General features: G+C 31.5%; 2 protein-coding genes across 4 annotated transcripts; one reads left to right on the top strand and one right to left on the bottom strand.

The window, feature by feature from the left end:
• The first annotated feature begins 1,395 nt into the window (after positions 1-1,395).
• Positions 1,396-7,707, top strand: LOC126676362 (AP2-like ethylene-responsive transcription factor AIL7). Of its 3 annotated transcripts, none has more exons than XM_050370549.2 (7): positions 1,396-1,855; positions 2,026-2,900; positions 3,546-3,645; positions 6,455-6,511; positions 6,613-6,669; positions 6,743-6,810; positions 6,914-7,707. In XM_050370549.2, the coding sequence occupies exons 2-7, from the start codon at positions 2,867-2,869 to the stop codon at positions 7,513-7,515; spliced, it is 918 nt and encodes a 305-aa protein (XP_050226506.1). In that variant the 5' UTR covers positions 1,396-1,855; positions 2,026-2,866; the 3' UTR covers positions 7,516-7,707. The 3 variants fall into 3 exon arrangements, with proteins under 3 accessions (XP_050226506.1, XP_050226508.1, XP_050226510.1); XM_050370551.2 differs by having other exon boundaries at positions 1,397-1,855; positions 2,026-3,127; XM_050370553.1 differs by lacking the exons at positions 1,396-1,855; positions 2,026-2,900 and adding an exon at positions 4,643-4,689.
• Positions 7,708-8,162: 455 nt separating this feature from the next.
• LOC126678743 (transcription elongation factor TFIIS-like) lies at positions 8,163-9,494 on the bottom strand. Its single transcript, XM_050373640.2, has one exon. The coding sequence runs from the start codon at positions 9,364-9,366 to the stop codon at positions 8,266-8,268; it is 1,101 nt and encodes a 366-aa protein (XP_050229597.1). The 5' UTR covers positions 9,367-9,494; the 3' UTR covers positions 8,163-8,265.
• Between the last annotated feature and the right edge of the window lie 8,247 nt (positions 9,495-17,741).

Genomic DNA, 17,741 nt, shown 5'->3' with positions numbered 1-17,741 from the left:
ATAACAACAAAAATATTTTTATAATAAAAAGTATAGTTCAGTGAATATTTTGTAAGAAAAATTTATTTAATAACCTTTTGTAATTTGAAAAAAGTTTAATATCCGGAATTTCTTTGTAGGTTTACTACTGAAACATGAAATCTCAAGATAGTATGATTTAAGAATCCTGTAATATCAACCGAATCCTAAACCCTGGTAACTCAACAATGGTAATTATTCCAGCCTGTCTAATTAATATCAATCCGAATCCTAAACCTTTTACCTTTGGGAATAATTAATTAACTTACTACTCAATCAAATTGATTGGCAGTTATATTCAAATTATTAAATTTTTGCAATCTGGTGAACAAATTTTACTTGGTTTTATTTTTATAAATAAACTTTTATTTTACTTTAGCACAAGATTTTTACATACGTGTTATCAAATTTTATTTTATTTATTTAAAAACTTGTCTCATATATATATAATTTGATCTAAAAACTCCCTCTTCAAATATAAATTATGCGTACATGATACATTTTTAAGGTAATTTTTTTTTTAAAAAATTGTCACGTGTCAAAATCTGGTTGTAATTTATGTATATTGGCCGGAAAAAAAAATTATTTATAATAAAATTTATGTTCACTCAAAATAAAACATGTCAAAGGCTGATCACTAAAATTAACATTTAATAAATTATTAAAATTAATTGTAAATTAAATCACGAAGTTTAGCGGGATATACAATAACAACAATAACTTTGAAACTTGATAACTTTTATTTTTTTGGTAAATTTGAACACGGATCAATCATGCAACAACAAAATATTTATGTGACTGTATATTATAGTCCACGCTAGTGGTTTTTAGCTCGGTATTCTAATTTGCAAAAAATATAAAAGTTGGTGATTGACATTGTCAAGTTTTAAAATTCATATTATAATTACAAATCACGCTAACATTCTTTGATTTAATTTACAATTAACTCAATTTATTATAAATTAATCTAAATTTAGATTAAAATTATATTTAAACGGATAACTTAGGGTTCAAAACTCGTTAAAATATTTAATTTTTATAATTTATTTAAATTATCATGAGTTTTTTTTTGACAGAAATAGAATCTAATTACATTAGTGGTTAGTGTTTTTTTTTAGAATTAAAGGAGTTAATAGTAGTTAAATTTTCGACTTTTAAATCGACCTTAAACCAGTGACTCCATTGTGGTCCGGAGCCGAAATTTGATGGACGCACATGAGAATTTTGGTTACTTGGACTAGACATTACTTAGTCTGATGTTTGTATAAACTTTTATTTAATTTAATTTTTTTTATTTTTTAATTATTGAATAATTATTTTGAAAGTATTTAGTATTAAATTAATTTATACAAACTATTTATTTAATTTTATTTTAATAAATTTTTTTGATTAAAATTCACTAACTTGAAACCGTGACATGAATTTGCTAATGTTATTTTCTGCAACTTCGGAAACTGCCATACCTCTCATCCATTATTAGTCATTACCCATGACCTCACCAACTATCCTCCTTCCCGCCAAAGCAACAACCTTCAAACTCAGTATACAGAGCTTCATGGAAATGGCATGTCAAGCTCTTCAAATGCTACCTGAGAAGGCGAAAGGATCCATGCCCACATCACCAAAGCTTGTTATCAACCACCTGTTTATCTTAGGACTTGAGGTTTATCGTTTTGTGTACAAAGTGTGACTTGTTTACGAACGCAAGACACGTGTTTGATGAAATGTCTCAAAGAAATGCGGTTTCTTTGGACTCCCATGATTTCTGGGTATTCTTATAGAGGACTTTCCTTTTCTTTTGAAGCATTGCATCTTTTTAAACAGATGGTGAGATCAGGTATTTTATTTAGTTATTGTGTTTGTATTCGTGTTTAAATGGTAAACCACAAAATATCCATTTTTATTTGATAAGTTTTAAAACTAATTAATGGTAGTTTAATGAGTAATTTCGACAACAATTGCTGTTTCATGCAATATAATACTTATTCTGATGAGCAATCTGTGCAGGTGTGGAACCAAATGAGTTCACTTTTGCTACTCTACTAACCTCTACATTCACTCACTTCTTGACATGTATTCTAAAGCTGGCAGAATCCTTGAAGCTAGCCCTGTTTTATAGGGCTTACCAGAAAGGGACGTTCTTTCTTTTACTGCAATAGTTCCAGGCTATGCTCAATTAGGTTTTGATGAAGAAGCATTAGAACTATTCCGGAGGTTGCAAAGAGAAGGAATGAGTTCAAGTTATGTTACTTATGCTACTATGCTAGTGTGTGGGCTTGCTGCATTAGATCATGGAAAACAAGTTCATAGCCATTCTTCGATGTGAACTACCTTTTTATGTAGCTCTTCAAATTCTACGATTGAAATGTACTTAAAGTCTGGATAGCTTATATGTGCAACTTGGAGTTTTATAGCACTCTGAGCTAACTGTTATTTCATGGATTGTAATGCTTGTGGGGTGTGGTAAGCTCGGAATTGGAAGACATGCTGCTGAACTCTTTGAACTGATGAGAGATGAAAATAAGGTGAAAGAGATCACTCCCGTCCAAGAAGAGAAGAAGTATTTGGGAGGGTGAGGGAATAATCAATCAAGTTCAAGGAATCTTTGTATGTCCCTGCCCTGAGTTGTGTTTTATATGATGTGGATGCGGAGCAAAAAGAGAAAATACTTCTAGGCCACAGTGAAAAACTAGCTTGCCTTTCAGATTCATTGCTGCTTCTGGTAAAGTCCTGATTAGGGTGATAAAAAACCTCTGAATCTGTGTTGATTATCACAGTTCTGCCAAATTTGTATCAAAGGTCTATGGAAGAGAAGTGTCTTTGAAGGTTAAGAACCGGTTCCATCATTATGTCGAGGGAATCTGTTCTTGTGGTGACTACTGGTAGTTCTTTGAACTTTTTACTCAGATTATATTTTCATATGCTTGTAAAGAATGTGAGAGGGCTATGACAATTTAAGTACAAGTTGGAGAACAAAGTTGCATCTGAAATGAGGGTGATAAGATCATTCATGACATGAATTAGTTGGAGAAATTAACGGTGAACTCGCATTTAATTTAGTTTATTGAAGAAATTAAGAAGAAAAATGTTTCCAGCTAACTTTAGCAAGGTAAATGTCAAGCAGCGATGTCCACCTTCCCTTGTATCTACATCAATACATTTATTCAAACACAACATCTTATATTCTTGTGAATTTTAAAGGATTCAACAAAGGTCGTTTATGAGGCATTGCATCTTTTTGTTCATATTGAATGTTAAGCATTATATTGATCTCAAGGTTTGGACAAGCTTTTGTCCTAGATAAATTATCGACCCAAATTGCCTTCTATCATTAATATATCACGTTAGCGAAGTCTTTTTCTGGAACAGAATCTGATGTCTGTTACTGTAAGCTTAAATGTATTTTAGTCGTTTCTTTTAAACTTACTATCATAAAAAATTGATAAAACCCATCCCATATAAATGCACTCATCTTACCATGTCCCGGCTTATCTTTTTCTTTGTTTTTTGACTAATTTTCTTTGCAGGTGATCTAATGTGTAATTGGCACATTTTGACACTTCCATTAAATGCCAGTGGTTCAGTTGCAGAAATTGTGTTTCCTCTTTGCCCTTGCAATAAAACAAGGTATTGCAACTTTTCTCGTTCTCCTGTTACTAAGCCTGAAAAATCTTTTTATAGGCAGGATCTGAATCGATGACAAGGTCTAAAATGGGGTAACATTAGCTTTAGGATAATTACATTGCAATATTATTGACGGATATAAGATTTGAATTTGAGAAATATTTATTCCTCTTATAATTTAAAATTGCTTCCAATATCCCCTCAAAAGGTTAATTACACGTTAAAGCGACAATGTTATGCATTCATACAAACATTAATATTTAAAACTTTAAATGAAGTCCCTTAATATTGCGTAACAACCTAACATATGCATGCAACCGTTGATACCATTTTATGCAACTTTATCAACTGCTGCATGAGCTTGCATGTAATGATGTTTATATATAGTATGTGTGTTGGAGAGAGTTGGCTGTAAGGGTTGAAGAAAAATGTGAGTTTAATACAAAATCTAAGCTAGGCTTACCCTGAAATCCTTCACATGGAAAAAGTAGCATGAAGAATTTAATGCTAATAGAACAAATATGGCAGTACAGTCCAACTACCTTTATAATCGTAATCCATTAACAGTAACTTTTATTGATATATGGTAAGTAACGATTTTGCTAATGCAAAATGTCCAAAGATGCCTCTGGTGCCTGGCACAAATTTAAAATTACAACTATTAGTTAGTTTTATTTGTCAACAAATTCACTAAATTTTACAGAAGAAAAAGCAAGGTAGCACAAGCACTACTATGAGACAGAATTTTGAGCAAGTTTCATGTCTAGTAGATAAACATGACAAACTGATATACTAAATTCCTTCTTCAAATTGGGTTTTATTTTTTATTTTTTATTTTGTGCCTATTATTATTTCTTTCATTATCACCAACTTCATTTTTTTTCATTTCTCTCATTGAATAGGTATTTATTCTTCGTTTATTTCATATCTCGATCATTTAAAACTTCGTTTTAGAGATTTGGAATAGTTGGAATTTGAGGGCTATTACTTGTTGAATTAGGTGCAACATCAAAAGGATCTGGCAAGAAACTTACTCATCAATAATAGGTAAGAGTCATGTCTGCTTCAAACTAATGTTCATAAGGCAAAACATCAAGGCTATGTTAAAATGAATTTCAATTTACTGGAAGAAGGTTTTTTGTTTAAGATGTTTGTGTAAACATTTTGTTTTCAGTTTTGCATGTGAGATTTTTAGGGAAATAACAAAGATAATTGCTAACTTTGTACAAAGGGTATAATTTTGTCGTTGTGATCAGCTTTTTTCTTTTGAAGAAATTAAAATTGCTTATTGATTGATAAGAATGATCAAGCCTATTTATCTTAACCATTTTCAGTCACGCGTGATTGAAATTTTAGTCTCATGAATTTTCTTGGTCTAGTGTTTCCTGAAACTAACTGAACATTACTTAAATTTTTAATAGATTGTGCCATTATGTTTGAGTACATTTTCTAACCTTTTTGATCTATCTTTTGTCATAAAATTGCGAAAATGTTTTCTTCAACTTCATTCGTAAATATATTATGACAATTAATTTTAGATATTTATATTTGTTACAAAAACCATATCATTAATTACACAATTTCGTTAGTTATCTTCAAAAATGATTTTATGGTGATTGGAATGCATATATGATATGCTAATTTGGCATACACACGAGACAATGCAACGTGAATATTTAAGAAAAAGATAATTAGTTATCACACGTGGCCGATTAAGTAGCTATCAAATGGTTCATAATGGATTATGTTTATATTAAATATTTGGGAGGATCTAGTAATAAAAAACACAGCACATGGTCGGTTATGCTATAAGATTGTTAACTGATGGAAAATATTAAATAGTAATACCAAGTAGCAGGATGGAAATAGCTTTTATTTTACATCCGAGAATTACTTTTATATTTATCTCATTCTTTTTCCGATACTTTTGTTATATGTTGAATATCATTTTTATGAATGAATTTGTTTCTAAGATTAAGGATGTTGAGATATCTAATGGGACAAGTAATAATATATTTCTCGACAAAAAACCATAGGTGATGGAAACATATAATTATACACCGATCTAGGTGAATATCGATATGCTTATCTGTGCTGTGATAACAATGGATACTGAAAATAAACGTATTGATGAAATTAGTATTTTGTTTTAACTCTCATTGTGCTTTATGATTTATGGTTTTCAACTTTAGGTTAAAGGATTCTTCTATTTAGCAAGCTATATGTTGAGAACATGCACGACGACACTTTGTGTGTAGGCACATTCTACCCTGTGTTTATTACTGGATTGTGTTTTATATAGGCATTAGAATCTATATTGATATTAAGGGATATGCTTCTTTAAAAAATATATTGAAGGGTGCGAAGTAACGAGAAGATGGAATATGAATATATTTTCAACTATAATCTATAATTGGTTGAGTTGTTATTATTGTTAGTATGAAATGCGTTAATACCAAAATGGACATTTATTTTTCTTTTCTTAAATCATATTTAAATTTGTTCCATTCTTGATTTTTTATCTTTTTCGTAATATGTCGAGTTTTATTTGTTCAAACGGATTAGTCTTTACCAATTAAGGACACTGAGATTGCTAACTATAGCGAGATAAGTAGCGAATGCTATTTTAAACCATCTAGCTCCATGCTAAAAACAAAGGTATTGATGAAGTTTTTCATAGATCTTTAAGTCCAAAAATGCTTTATGATACATTGTTTAATGAAATCATTTATTTGTGCGACGTCTGAGTCATTCTGGATTACTGGTGGATCAAACTTTAGTCTTAATTATAGCTGATTAATTATCATTTCAGGGCATTGGAAAAGATGTCACAAATGACTGGCCAAGATCTAGCAGCCTATGTTAGAAGGTAAATGCTGAATAAATTCTTAAAAAAATATGCAGCAGTAATGTAAAACTGATATGGAAAGACAATGTACATAGTTCCTTATGTGGTTTATTATTATGTAGGTCAAGCAATAGCTTAGCAAGAGGCAAATCTAAATCTAAGTTTCGCGGAGTTGTAAGGTACTTTGAATTGTTAGTCTAACTTCCCTGATCCTTAATTCTCTGTGTTTCATGTATTAATTATCCGAAACAGGAATGAAGTCACGGGGAAATGGCTAGCAAGGAAAGGAACTAGGAAAGATTGTTTCTTGGGATTGTATGGTCAATCTACGAGCATCATTTCAAGATTACATTATTTACGTGCTCTTTGTAAATAAGTTCATCTTTCTCTTATTTTTTTCGCATGTTGTAACTATGAATAAAGATACTGAAGAGGGAGCAGCAATTGCATTTGATGTACAATGTATAAAAGAAAAGGGATACCGAGCCATCACCAACTATAGCTTGAGGTGTTATGATGTTGAATCTATCATCAAGAGCCAGCTAGCTTTCCTACAGCAGCAACAAGCGAAGTTGGATTTGCAAACAATAAGGCGTTGTCAGCAGCAGCAGCAATCTCCCGGAAAGCCTGCAGCTTTTCACCTTAATGTGGTACCGAAAAGCGTGGTGACAAAAGTGGACAGAAAGCAGTATATGGTTTGGACACTTGCAGCTGCAAGAAGAGAGCTTGCTGCAAAAGCATCAACCTCTCGTTTCGAGCACGGAGTTTTGAGCCCATTCAGCCCCTACCATCAAGTGTTACAGTCAAAAGAAGAGCAGGGACACAATGACGGCAGGCATGATCGGTCTTCTTATGCGACACGGGTTGTTCCATACAGGTGGTTTGGTCCCTACCAGACTAGCTCAGCCACAGAAGCCTCCCTGAGAGCTCAGGGATTGGGATTCCGACATGAAAGCTCGAGTTGTTTCGAGGCTTATGACAGCAACAATCAGAACAAAGGGAAAGAAAGGGTTATTGATATTTGAATTTAAAAGTTTATAGCTGCAGCCTGTATGCAGTAAAGACTAAATATACAAAGCAGTGTCTGTAATAAAGAGCAATAGCAATGTGTTTCTATTGTTATTAGAACTGATAAGCCCAATGAGTGCTTGAGAAGTGGAAACTAATTGGATTATGAATGTTAAATGACACAGTTGTAATGTGTTTTTTTTGGTAAATCATTCGGTATCCTAATGTTATTAATGAATTGTATAATTCTCAAGATTTATAGTTTTCTACCTAATTTATCAAAACATAATTACCAAGATATAAATGTTGCCACTTAAAAGAGATAATCAATATCAGTACCAAAATTTGATAGTGCTCATAAGATAAATATAGTCCTACTCTGTCCATTATTCTTGAAAACAGAATATCAGTACCAAAATTTGATGTTCATAAGATAAATATACCAACATACTTGTCTATATAGTAGCAAAATTGCACGGAAACGTTGAAATACGGATGAGATCGTAACATTTTAAAGTATACGATTTAAATAGAAAAATTATTTCAGAAGCATGAAATTCTGAACAGGTTTGGAAACTTAAGAAATTACTCAAATGAAATATACTCAATATATAATACTATTTCTCAGAAATCAGAATCTACATATAATAAAACATCATCCATAGTTATTACATAAAACTACAACTAATAACAATCCATGCATTGCATTAATTGAAAATTAGAAACTAATCTGCTCCTAATTGAATTTTTCATCACAGAAAGTTGCCTCAGGATTTATTGCAGTTGGTGGATTTCCTTGCAAGGATGACTTGGTTCTCACGCTTCCTGTCATCACTGGCCATCTCTTGTGGGCTCATATCTGCCACATCCTCTGGTTTGATTGTTCCGAGAAGAAGCTTTCTTCTAAAGTCAGGGTTTTTAGGATCCTTAATGTTGAACAGAAGCGATCGGTACTTGGGGCGGCAGCCTGTGTTGGAGAATCCCCACTTAGCAAACAGTAGGGATTCAATAGAAGAGGCAATCTGGGCTGGATCTCGCCTGTTTAGTTCAGTCCTGAGATTCTCCTCCTGAACTTCCTGAAACACCATGGATAAACCTTGAAGAATCTGTTCCTTTATGTTGTCCCTCAAGTGCAGCTGATTGTCTTGAAGGTGATCAGGCATGGCAATCTCTCGTCTCCTGGGCTTCTGAATCTGTCGTTTGGGCATCAATTTTTGAACGCCAAGATTCTCTTGTGTCTTCTTGGGTGGTGTCTGAATCTGTCGTTTGTTGGAGGTTTCAACCTGGTCGGGTTTCTGGTGAGGCATGCCAAGATTCTGTTGTCTCTTCATGGGTGGTTTCTGAATCTCTGGTTTGGGTATCAATTGCTTGGAGGTTTCAACCGCGTCAGGTTTCTGATGAGGCATGGCAAGATTCTCTTGTCTCCTGAGTTTTGGCGGTGGTGTCGGAATCTCTGGTTTGTTGGAGGCTTCATCGTCAAGAATGTTGGGCATAGCAATTTCAGAACAGTGACGTTTCTTGACGATCAACTTAACGCGCTTGCCGTTAACGTCAATATATCTGAATGGGTTTATAATTGGAGGTGGATCATCAGGCATGGGTTGTTCTGTGACAAATTCTTTGAGAATTCTGTCATTCCAAGCGGCAGCAACAGAAGAAGAAAGATTCTTGATTTGGAGCCTGGGGTGTCCGGTGAGACTCTGAAGACGTCTAAGCAAATCGGTGTCGGTTTGGGTGGAAGCGAGTGCAAGAAGATGGGAACTGACCGGAAAATGCAGAAGATCATTCAACGCCTGCAGACATTCAGATTCCTGGGAGCTGCGCTGTGCTGATTTCCATGCGACGTTGAACAATTCTGCAAGCTCCATAGTGGGTAGTTTTGAAGTGTAAGAGTGCAAGAACTGAGGTTTCTTTCTAGGTTTACAAGTGAAGTGTATATATAGGACTAGCTAGGAGGATGACATTAAACAGGAAATCTCCAGATATATATGAGGTCATTAGGAGTTAGGAGTCCTGATTCTCAAACAATCCTAATACCAATCCGAATAGTAAACCCGATACCTTTGGGAACAATTAATTACTCCTTCCTCTTTAGTTAATTACTAACTTAGAGCTCACTCAACTTAATTGCCACTTACTGTAAAATTTACTGCAACAGTAAATAACTATATTTTTCTTTAAAATTATACATAAGGAAGTCAATTAAACCACATTACCTTTAAATTGATTTGAGAATACTATGAGTATATTTTTATTGACATCATGTATAATAATAAAAAAAATATTTTAATAATGATTAAAAATAAAATATTTCTAAATTTTGAAAACTTATGTAAAATAAAAATAAAACAATAATAATTTTTATTTAAATAATAAATCATATAAAATAATTTATTAAAGCTAAAATATTTTATATTTTATTAGTAATTGCGTCAGGATTACTACTACTAGATAAACCTCAGCTATTCATAATGAGAAATTATTGCGTAGATTTAGTCCATTTTGTTCCTAACTAAACCTATTATATTATGACACGTCATTAAAATAATGGCACTATCGTAATATTACTATTTAAAAGTGTAAATAAGTAATAAACAAATTACGATAGTACCACTATTTTAATGACGTGTCATAATATGATAGGCTAGTTCATGGATGACGTGTTAGACCGAGTCTACCTAATAATCTGTCGTGAAACAATCCTAATACCAATCCGAATAGTAAACCCAACACCTGTGGGAACAATTAATTAACTTACAACTCACTCAAGTTGATTGGCAGTTACATTAAATTTTTATTGACGCGGTAAAAACACTACTTTCAACTCATTTTAATACAAGAAGGGATACAAAATCATGTCTTTTATCTATACTATATATAAAAGCACGGATGGAGGGGGACATACAAATTTACTGAATAATCCTTTTCAGTTTACTATTAAATAAAGGTTTTATAGTCATTAACTAATTAATTATTTAATTAATCACTATTGTAATTAAAGTCCTAATTAGAATAGGTAGCTAAATTATCTCCAATTTAGTTTTTAGTATGTAAAAAATAACAAAATTTGTCTCCAAATTAGTAGGAATACCTATCTTTTAGTTTGATTGAACTACAAAATTAAAATACTGTATTTGGTCAAAATATTATTATTTAAATTTCTATCTTATTATTTTTAAAGATATTATTAATAAAATTAAGTTAATTATTTAATTATGGTTATTATAAAACTAAAAGAAAAATAAATTTAATATGAAAAAAAATTTAATAACCGAATATATTATGTTAAAAATTTAATTATTTCATCTTAGAATAGAATTGTATCATATATAATTTACCTATTTAGTTTTTTTTTTTTGTAAATACCTATTTAGTTCTTCATCATGCTCTAATCCGTAATATATAATATTGCTAAGATGAAATAGAAAGTTATATTACAATTTGACTATTTTCCTAGCCAAAAAAATAGCCAATTGCTAGTTAGGACTATATATTAAGATAATTGACCAATAATACTAATTAAGATAAAATTCTTTGACTATAAAACTAAACTTCCGTATAATTGTTTTTGAGGGTTCAAACGTCTATATGTTAGTTTAATAAAGAAACAATTTTGTTTTGTCTAAACTAAACTTCCGTATAATTGTTTTTGATTAGTTGATTTCATAGAGGCAAAATCAGTCCATTTTCTTTTAGTTTGTCTAAACTTTCATATTAATTCATTAATAATTTATCTCCTAAACTATTTTAGTTTGTGTTGAATATGATACAACGAGAACTTACTCTACTCTTTTTTTATTGGTTGGCACTTTAGCCAATAAATAACAATATTAAATTTATTAATTTTAATCCAACTCATAAAATATATTTTCTAATCCAACAAAATTTCTAACTAATAATATTAAGTATAATACATAACTAACATAGTTATAATAAATTATAAATTAATATTATTACGCCAATTAATTTTTAAAATTGATAAATTAAAGTATTAGTATTTGTTTATAACAAAACTTGGACCAATTTAATATTGAAATTTAAATAAAATAACTTGATATAATTATTATAAAATTAATTAATATATAAATTGACGAGTCAAGCTACCGCCACCACGTGCGTAGCACGTAATGCGAAACTAGTATATATATATATATATATATGTTAAATTAATTAGAAAATTATGTTTGAATATATATATATATATATATATATATATATATATATATATATATATCTATATCTATACGATCCATTATATTATATATTACATTGATGAAATCAATAAATATAATACTTTTATTTTGTAATAATATTATATATTGTTTAATTAAAATTAAAATGGTTGTAAGTGATATTTACAAAAATTCCTTATTAGGCTACGCACATGAGCCAACGTATTATAATTTTTATATTTCATAATTTCATGTTTTCATAAACGGGGATTTTATGACTTAAGTAGCAATATACCCCTTCAACTTATAAGTAATAGACAATTAACACATAAATTAATTTTATAGGCAAATCAGCACACAAACTTGGTAATTATAGGCAATTAATCTCATTTTTTCCTCAGCTTGTAAGCTAATTGTCCCATGAATTGATAATTTGCCCCTTAACTTGTAAGCTGATTTGCCAAAATGAGGCTAGTTGCCTATAATCACTAAATTCGTGCACTGATTTGCCTATAAAGTTAATTAATGTGGTAATTTCCCATTACTTACAAGTTGAGGGCCAATTGATATTTAAGTCATTTTTTATTGTTGTTGGCAATGACATAGTGGCTTTACAATGGTAAGTGATGGAAACCGAATTCCAACATAACTATAATAGAATCAAGTCGTACAGGATCCACTCACTCGAGTGAATCCAAAGACTCGCCCAAGGCGAAAGCCCAACGATAACGGCATCCGAGTCCTAGAGGTCTCGCTAGGCCGAAAGATTAAAGAGAGGATTCGCCTGAATCCCTAGCTATGCCGAAGCACTCAGAATTCAGTAAAATCCGAGATCAAGTTCAAAGTGCGTTGCCAGATTGATCACAGGGAATTGGAATAGTACCGAGAAGACTGGATATTCAGGATTACCTTCCTTAACGGAAGTAAACTCATGTCTAGAAAGATCGTTCTATTTAGGAAACACTCCTAAATAAGATTCTAGTGGAATAAGGAATCACTTTTCTATTCAAAATCCTACCAAACAGGAATTACATTCCTAATCAAATTCATATAGGGTATTGATCATGCACTGTAGAAGGACATGAGGTATCCCTACAAACACCAATTAATTCAATAAGAAATTTCTTAAAATACACGCTGCTTGAGCCTAATTGGAGCGTTAATCAGACAACCATCGTTCGATTAGCCTTCTACTCTGTTTTACAGGTTCAATCGTTGATCAAGAGTCCATACTCCATCAATTGGCGCCGTCTGTGGGTAAAAGCGAAAACTTTGAGCAAGAAGGAGTTTTTTAAAACTCAAATAAATACTATTGAAGGTGATCATGCATGACCATCCCTTGTCTTCTAGGTTTTTGAATCCGTCGTTTGGTAATCAATTTTTTAACGTGAGGGGCAATGCCAAGATTCTTTTGTCTCTTGCGTTATGGCGGTGGTTTTGGAATCACTGGTTTGGGTATCAATTGCTTGAAGGTTTCAATGTTTAGAATCTTCTCTTGTCTCTCGGGTATCAATTTCTGACGAGGTGACAAGGTGAAATAGAAAAGAGGTTAAAAGGTCGAGAAGTTTTGGGACATTTTAAGCCTTTTTATTACTATAAATAAATTACATTAACGAGTCATATTATTAACCAAGTGCATCATATTATTAGGGTCGCCTCTGAGCCCTACAAGATTCTGTGAAGGAAACGAGGACTCGGATAACATTCGGGTGAAACTTTCCAGGCGGGATCCCCAAAGCAAGACAAACTTGTTTAACAAAAGACTCTAAAGGTAGCCTAAGACCAAGAATAAAATGCTTTTTAAAGAAATCATTTTATTAGAACTTTTTGGAATCTGATGAGCCCTAAAAATAGAAGAAGGCTTCCTTTAGGAGAAGCCTTCTGGAATATCATAGACTTCGGCGATATCCACAATGTCCTCCTGTGAAAGAGCACTGACGGTATGCTCGATACTCCCCCTATAATTTTTTGCTTTCCCCTCACTAGATATTTTTGAATTTTTTTTTGGGGAAGGGGGGGGGGAGAGAATAAAACAAGAAAGAGAGACAGTTAATTCACAAAAACTGAAGAAAATCTAAAGAACATAAGAACAAACCAAGAGCAAACGAAGAAGAAACCCAGAAAATGAAATTAAAAAAGGTGGGAAAACAAAATTATTTGGAAGTTAAGTAGATTGGGTCAAAGGAAAGGTAAGAAGTGACTCGAAAGCGAGGGAAGCGAGAAATCTTGAAGAAACAAAGAAATAGAGAAATTGATGAAAGCTTTAAAAATGACAGAAATTTTAGAAGTGAAGAAGAAAAGAAGGGAGACAAAAATATATACTTGAGCACAAAACCCAACAAAGAAGAAATGATTACGTTTATAAAACTTTACCACAAGAAAAGCAACATGTGCCATCCATAGTGACAGATGTCGGTAATCAAAAGACTTCTTGCCAACACATGTCTAACAAACATAAAGATGGAGTATCCGAAACGATTTTCCCAAGATCTAAAACGACTCGCCTTTTGAAAACAAGAAAGTCAAGATGACAATGAGCATAAATACTCCGAATAAAGTCAAGATGACAATAAGCATGAATACTCCAAATATTATTTTACCTGCGGGGGATAATGGTGGAAACACATTTTATGTCAACCAAGGACGGGCCGTGTCCTAAGAGGGTTCAGCCAAATGAAGCCTACCTCAGGATCCGCCCGGAAGTAAACAGGCGCCATGTGTCGGCACAGACGAATCCTTAAAAGTTCACCAGCTCCCGCCAATGTTTTTGTGTAAATTAGCGACGGATTCTAAAATCCGTTGCTAATTTCAGTGGGAAAAATTGGTGGGTAGGTTCCCGCCACGCTGTTTTGTAGAATTGGCGACGGATTCACTATCCGTCGCCAATTCCGTCGGTAATGCATCAAATTAGCGACGGAAACATCATTCGTCGCTAAATTCGGTCGCCAGTTTGCTGATTTCTAGTAGTGACTTATCTTTATATAGTAGCTTATTTTAGTTAGTACTCTAATTTTAATGATTATCTTAATAATTTTTAATTAATAATTAAATTTTATAAGTGAAAAGGATATTAACGTAAATGTGCATGTTCCCCCCCCATCCGTGCTTTTATATATATATAGAATAGATTATAATTGAACTCTAAACATTCGTCTTTAAGGGGGGCTATAGCCCCCTCTCGTCTCAACAGTGGTACGTGCGTTTAAGATTTCTTAAAGAATTATATAATTCAGCTCTAAACATTTTTAGGGGGCTATAGCCCCCCTCTAGTCTCAACGATGGTCCGCAATTGATATTGAGGTATTTATAATTTTACTATTTTGTTTATCTAATTTTTTTTAATATTGTCTTTATCTAATTTCTATATTTAATTTATTCTAAAATTTTAAGTCTTTTTGGATGAAGAATGAGAATGCATTATATGCTCTGTGAAATGCGCGTGAAATTTAACTTAAAAATAGACCAGATAAATAAAAATTTGGAAATATAAAAACCGGATTAATAAAAATTTAAAAATATAAGGACTAGATACATAAAAATTCAAAAATACAGAGACCTAGTGAATAAAAAAAACTTAAACCATTAATGCGTTTACTTTTTCACTTTACACGTAGTAATGGTAAGGATAACTGAACACACGCGTACAAACTCTATCCAAAAACGACCTATTAAATTAAATCCGTAAAATACAAGGCAATGAATACAAAAGTTTGAAAAAAATCAGATAGATTTAACGGTAAAAGTACATGGACTTAAAATGATTTTGGCTTTAATTAGAGGTAAGTTTATGACTCTATGCCTTCAATTAATTACCTGTTGTCACAGTTTTCTCAGATTACAATGAAATTCTCATGAAAATAGTTTTGCAATAATTGCTTAAAATAGGTGTCACAAACATTGCATTGTAACTAGTTTATACTTTATCCTATGATTCATTCTATGTTCATTTACATCAATTATAATAATGAAAAGTAATCTCTAATTATCACATGCATAATCATAGTATGCTCATTTATATAAAGCAATTATACTAATTTCATATACATTCATTCTTATAAGATATTGGAGTAAACGAAAATGTAATTAATTGTGGTAACTGAATAAAACATGAGTTTTATATAAATATCTCAAATGTTGGGATGAAAGATCTTAATACTGATCAGAATTCTAAAACTAATAATTTTGAAGATAGTCTATCATTCCGGCCAATATCAAAATTCTTTTTTATTTTTTGTTTTAGAATTCTCTTATTTTCGCACGTCAAAGAAATAGAAAGAAAGTGGTAGATTCATTATAAATTTGTTTTAATATAAAATCAACTTAATTCGCTTGCCGTTAACGTTAATGTACCTAGCTATGTGGGTTTATAATTTGAAGTGGATCATGCATGACATCTTCTCTAAGAGTTTCTTTGAGAATTGTACTATTCCCAGTGGCGGTAACAAAAGAGAAAGATGCTTAATTTTGAGGTTTGGGTGTCTCTCTGAATACTTTTAACCACATCAGTTTAGATGGATGCAAGAACATCAGAATTCACTGGAAAATGCAGAAGGCGATTTAAGGCTTCGAGACATTGAAATTCTTCAGAACCATATCTTGCTGGCTTCCATGCGATACTGAATAAGTCCACAAGTTACATTATCTTAAGAAAGAAGCAACCCTAGAATTGAGGTTTATATAGGAGGAGTAGTAAACAAAAATTTCAAGATAAATGACATAAAATTAAAATAAAAGCTAATTTATGAAAACTGCTCAATCAATTATTTATTTAAATTATTTAAACTTTAATAAAAATAAAAGACAATATGTTAAAAGGGCTTAATTATTTAATTATTCTAGTAATTTTTAAAAAATTAATATCAATAGAACTCATTAATTTATTATTATGGTACTAAACCAAATGTGGAACAAATATGGTAGTTATCGTGGAAATAACACAATCCAATTACACTGCTAGAAAACCATATAAATTTACACGAGGTTCCCAAACCGATGCATAGTTTTGTGCACTTGATCGATAAAATATTAACCCATCGTATTCTTTTAACCATGTTCGACACTTTTCTTTAAAAAATAATTACAATTTAACTAAAAATTAATTTATAAATTTAATAATTTATTAAAAACTAAAGGTCAAATGTTGTAAAAAGGCAAAATCTTTCACAAAAATTCCATAAAAGTCATGACCTTTCAATTTCGTCGATTTTGGCCAAAAACTGACTATTTTGTCTCAATTTTGTCCAACCTTCAATTGGTAATCAATTTTGCTGATGTGGCACCTACGTGGCGTGCCACACAATGTGCCATCATGGCAATTATTAGGTTAAAATACAAATAAATTTTTAATGTTTAAAACATTTATCTATTTTATACTTATAAATTTTTTTAGTACATTTTATAAATCAAAACTCAATTGAACTAATTAAATATTTTGAATTCCAATTAAATCAATCGAACTAATTAAATTCATTAAAAAATTAAAGTCGTTAAATTTATTTTGTCAATTAATAAAACCTATCTAAATATAATAAAACAAAATAAATTTATTTAAAAATTTAATTTAAGAAAAAGATAAAAAAAAAACAATTAAACCCAGTTCACCTGTCATCAAATAGGAAGAACCACCACGGTTCTTCCCATTTGGGAAGACACATCATTGTGTTCTTTCCAAATGGGAAGAACACATCTGTTCTTCCCATTTGGGAAGAATATGATGAACCCAGTTCCCGGAACTGGGTTTAATTTTTTTTATAAATAAAATTAATTAAGTTTGTAGTTAAAGGGTGTTGATAGTGGAAGTCGGAGGAGTACGATAAAAATATTAAGAAACTATTGAATTAAAATTACTTAAATTTGATTAAGTTATTTTTTAATTAAATTTTAATAGTTACGTTGAAATTATTTAAAATTTGAGGGTGTAAATATAATTTTAAAAAAATTTGAGAGTTTATTTGCTATTTAATCTAATAATTGCCATGGTGTCACATTGTGTGGCACGCCACGTAGACGCCACATCAGCAAAATTGATTGCCAATTGAGGGTTGGACAAAATTGAGACAAAATAATCCGTT

This window comes from Mercurialis annua, linkage group LG4 (genome assembly GCF_937616625.2).
Source record: "Mercurialis annua linkage group LG4, ddMerAnnu1.2, whole genome shotgun sequence".
NCBI lineage: Eukaryota > Viridiplantae > Streptophyta > Magnoliopsida > Malpighiales > Euphorbiaceae > Mercurialis > Mercurialis annua.
This window is presented reverse-complemented; position numbering and strand designations above follow the sequence as displayed.

What these genes read in the sequence shown, in the direction of transcription:
- LOC126676362 (XM_050370549.2), top strand. Translation starts at nt 2,867, where the DNA reads ATGTCGAGGGAATCTGTTCTTGTGGTGACTACTG. An exon ending in AAGTTTCGCGGAGTTGTAAG is followed by an intron (nt 6,670 to 6,742) that starts GTACTTTGAATT and finishes TATCCGAAACAG; the next exon opens with GAATGAAGTCACGGGGAAAT. An exon ending in TTGTTTCTTGGGATTGTATG is followed by an intron (nt 6,811 to 6,913) that starts GTCAATCTACGA and finishes CTATGAATAAAG; the next exon opens with ATACTGAAGAGGGAGCAGCA.
- LOC126678743 (XM_050373640.2), bottom strand. Translation starts at nt 9,366, where the DNA reads ATGGAGCTTGCAGAATTGTTCAACGTCGCATGGAAATCAGCACAGCGC.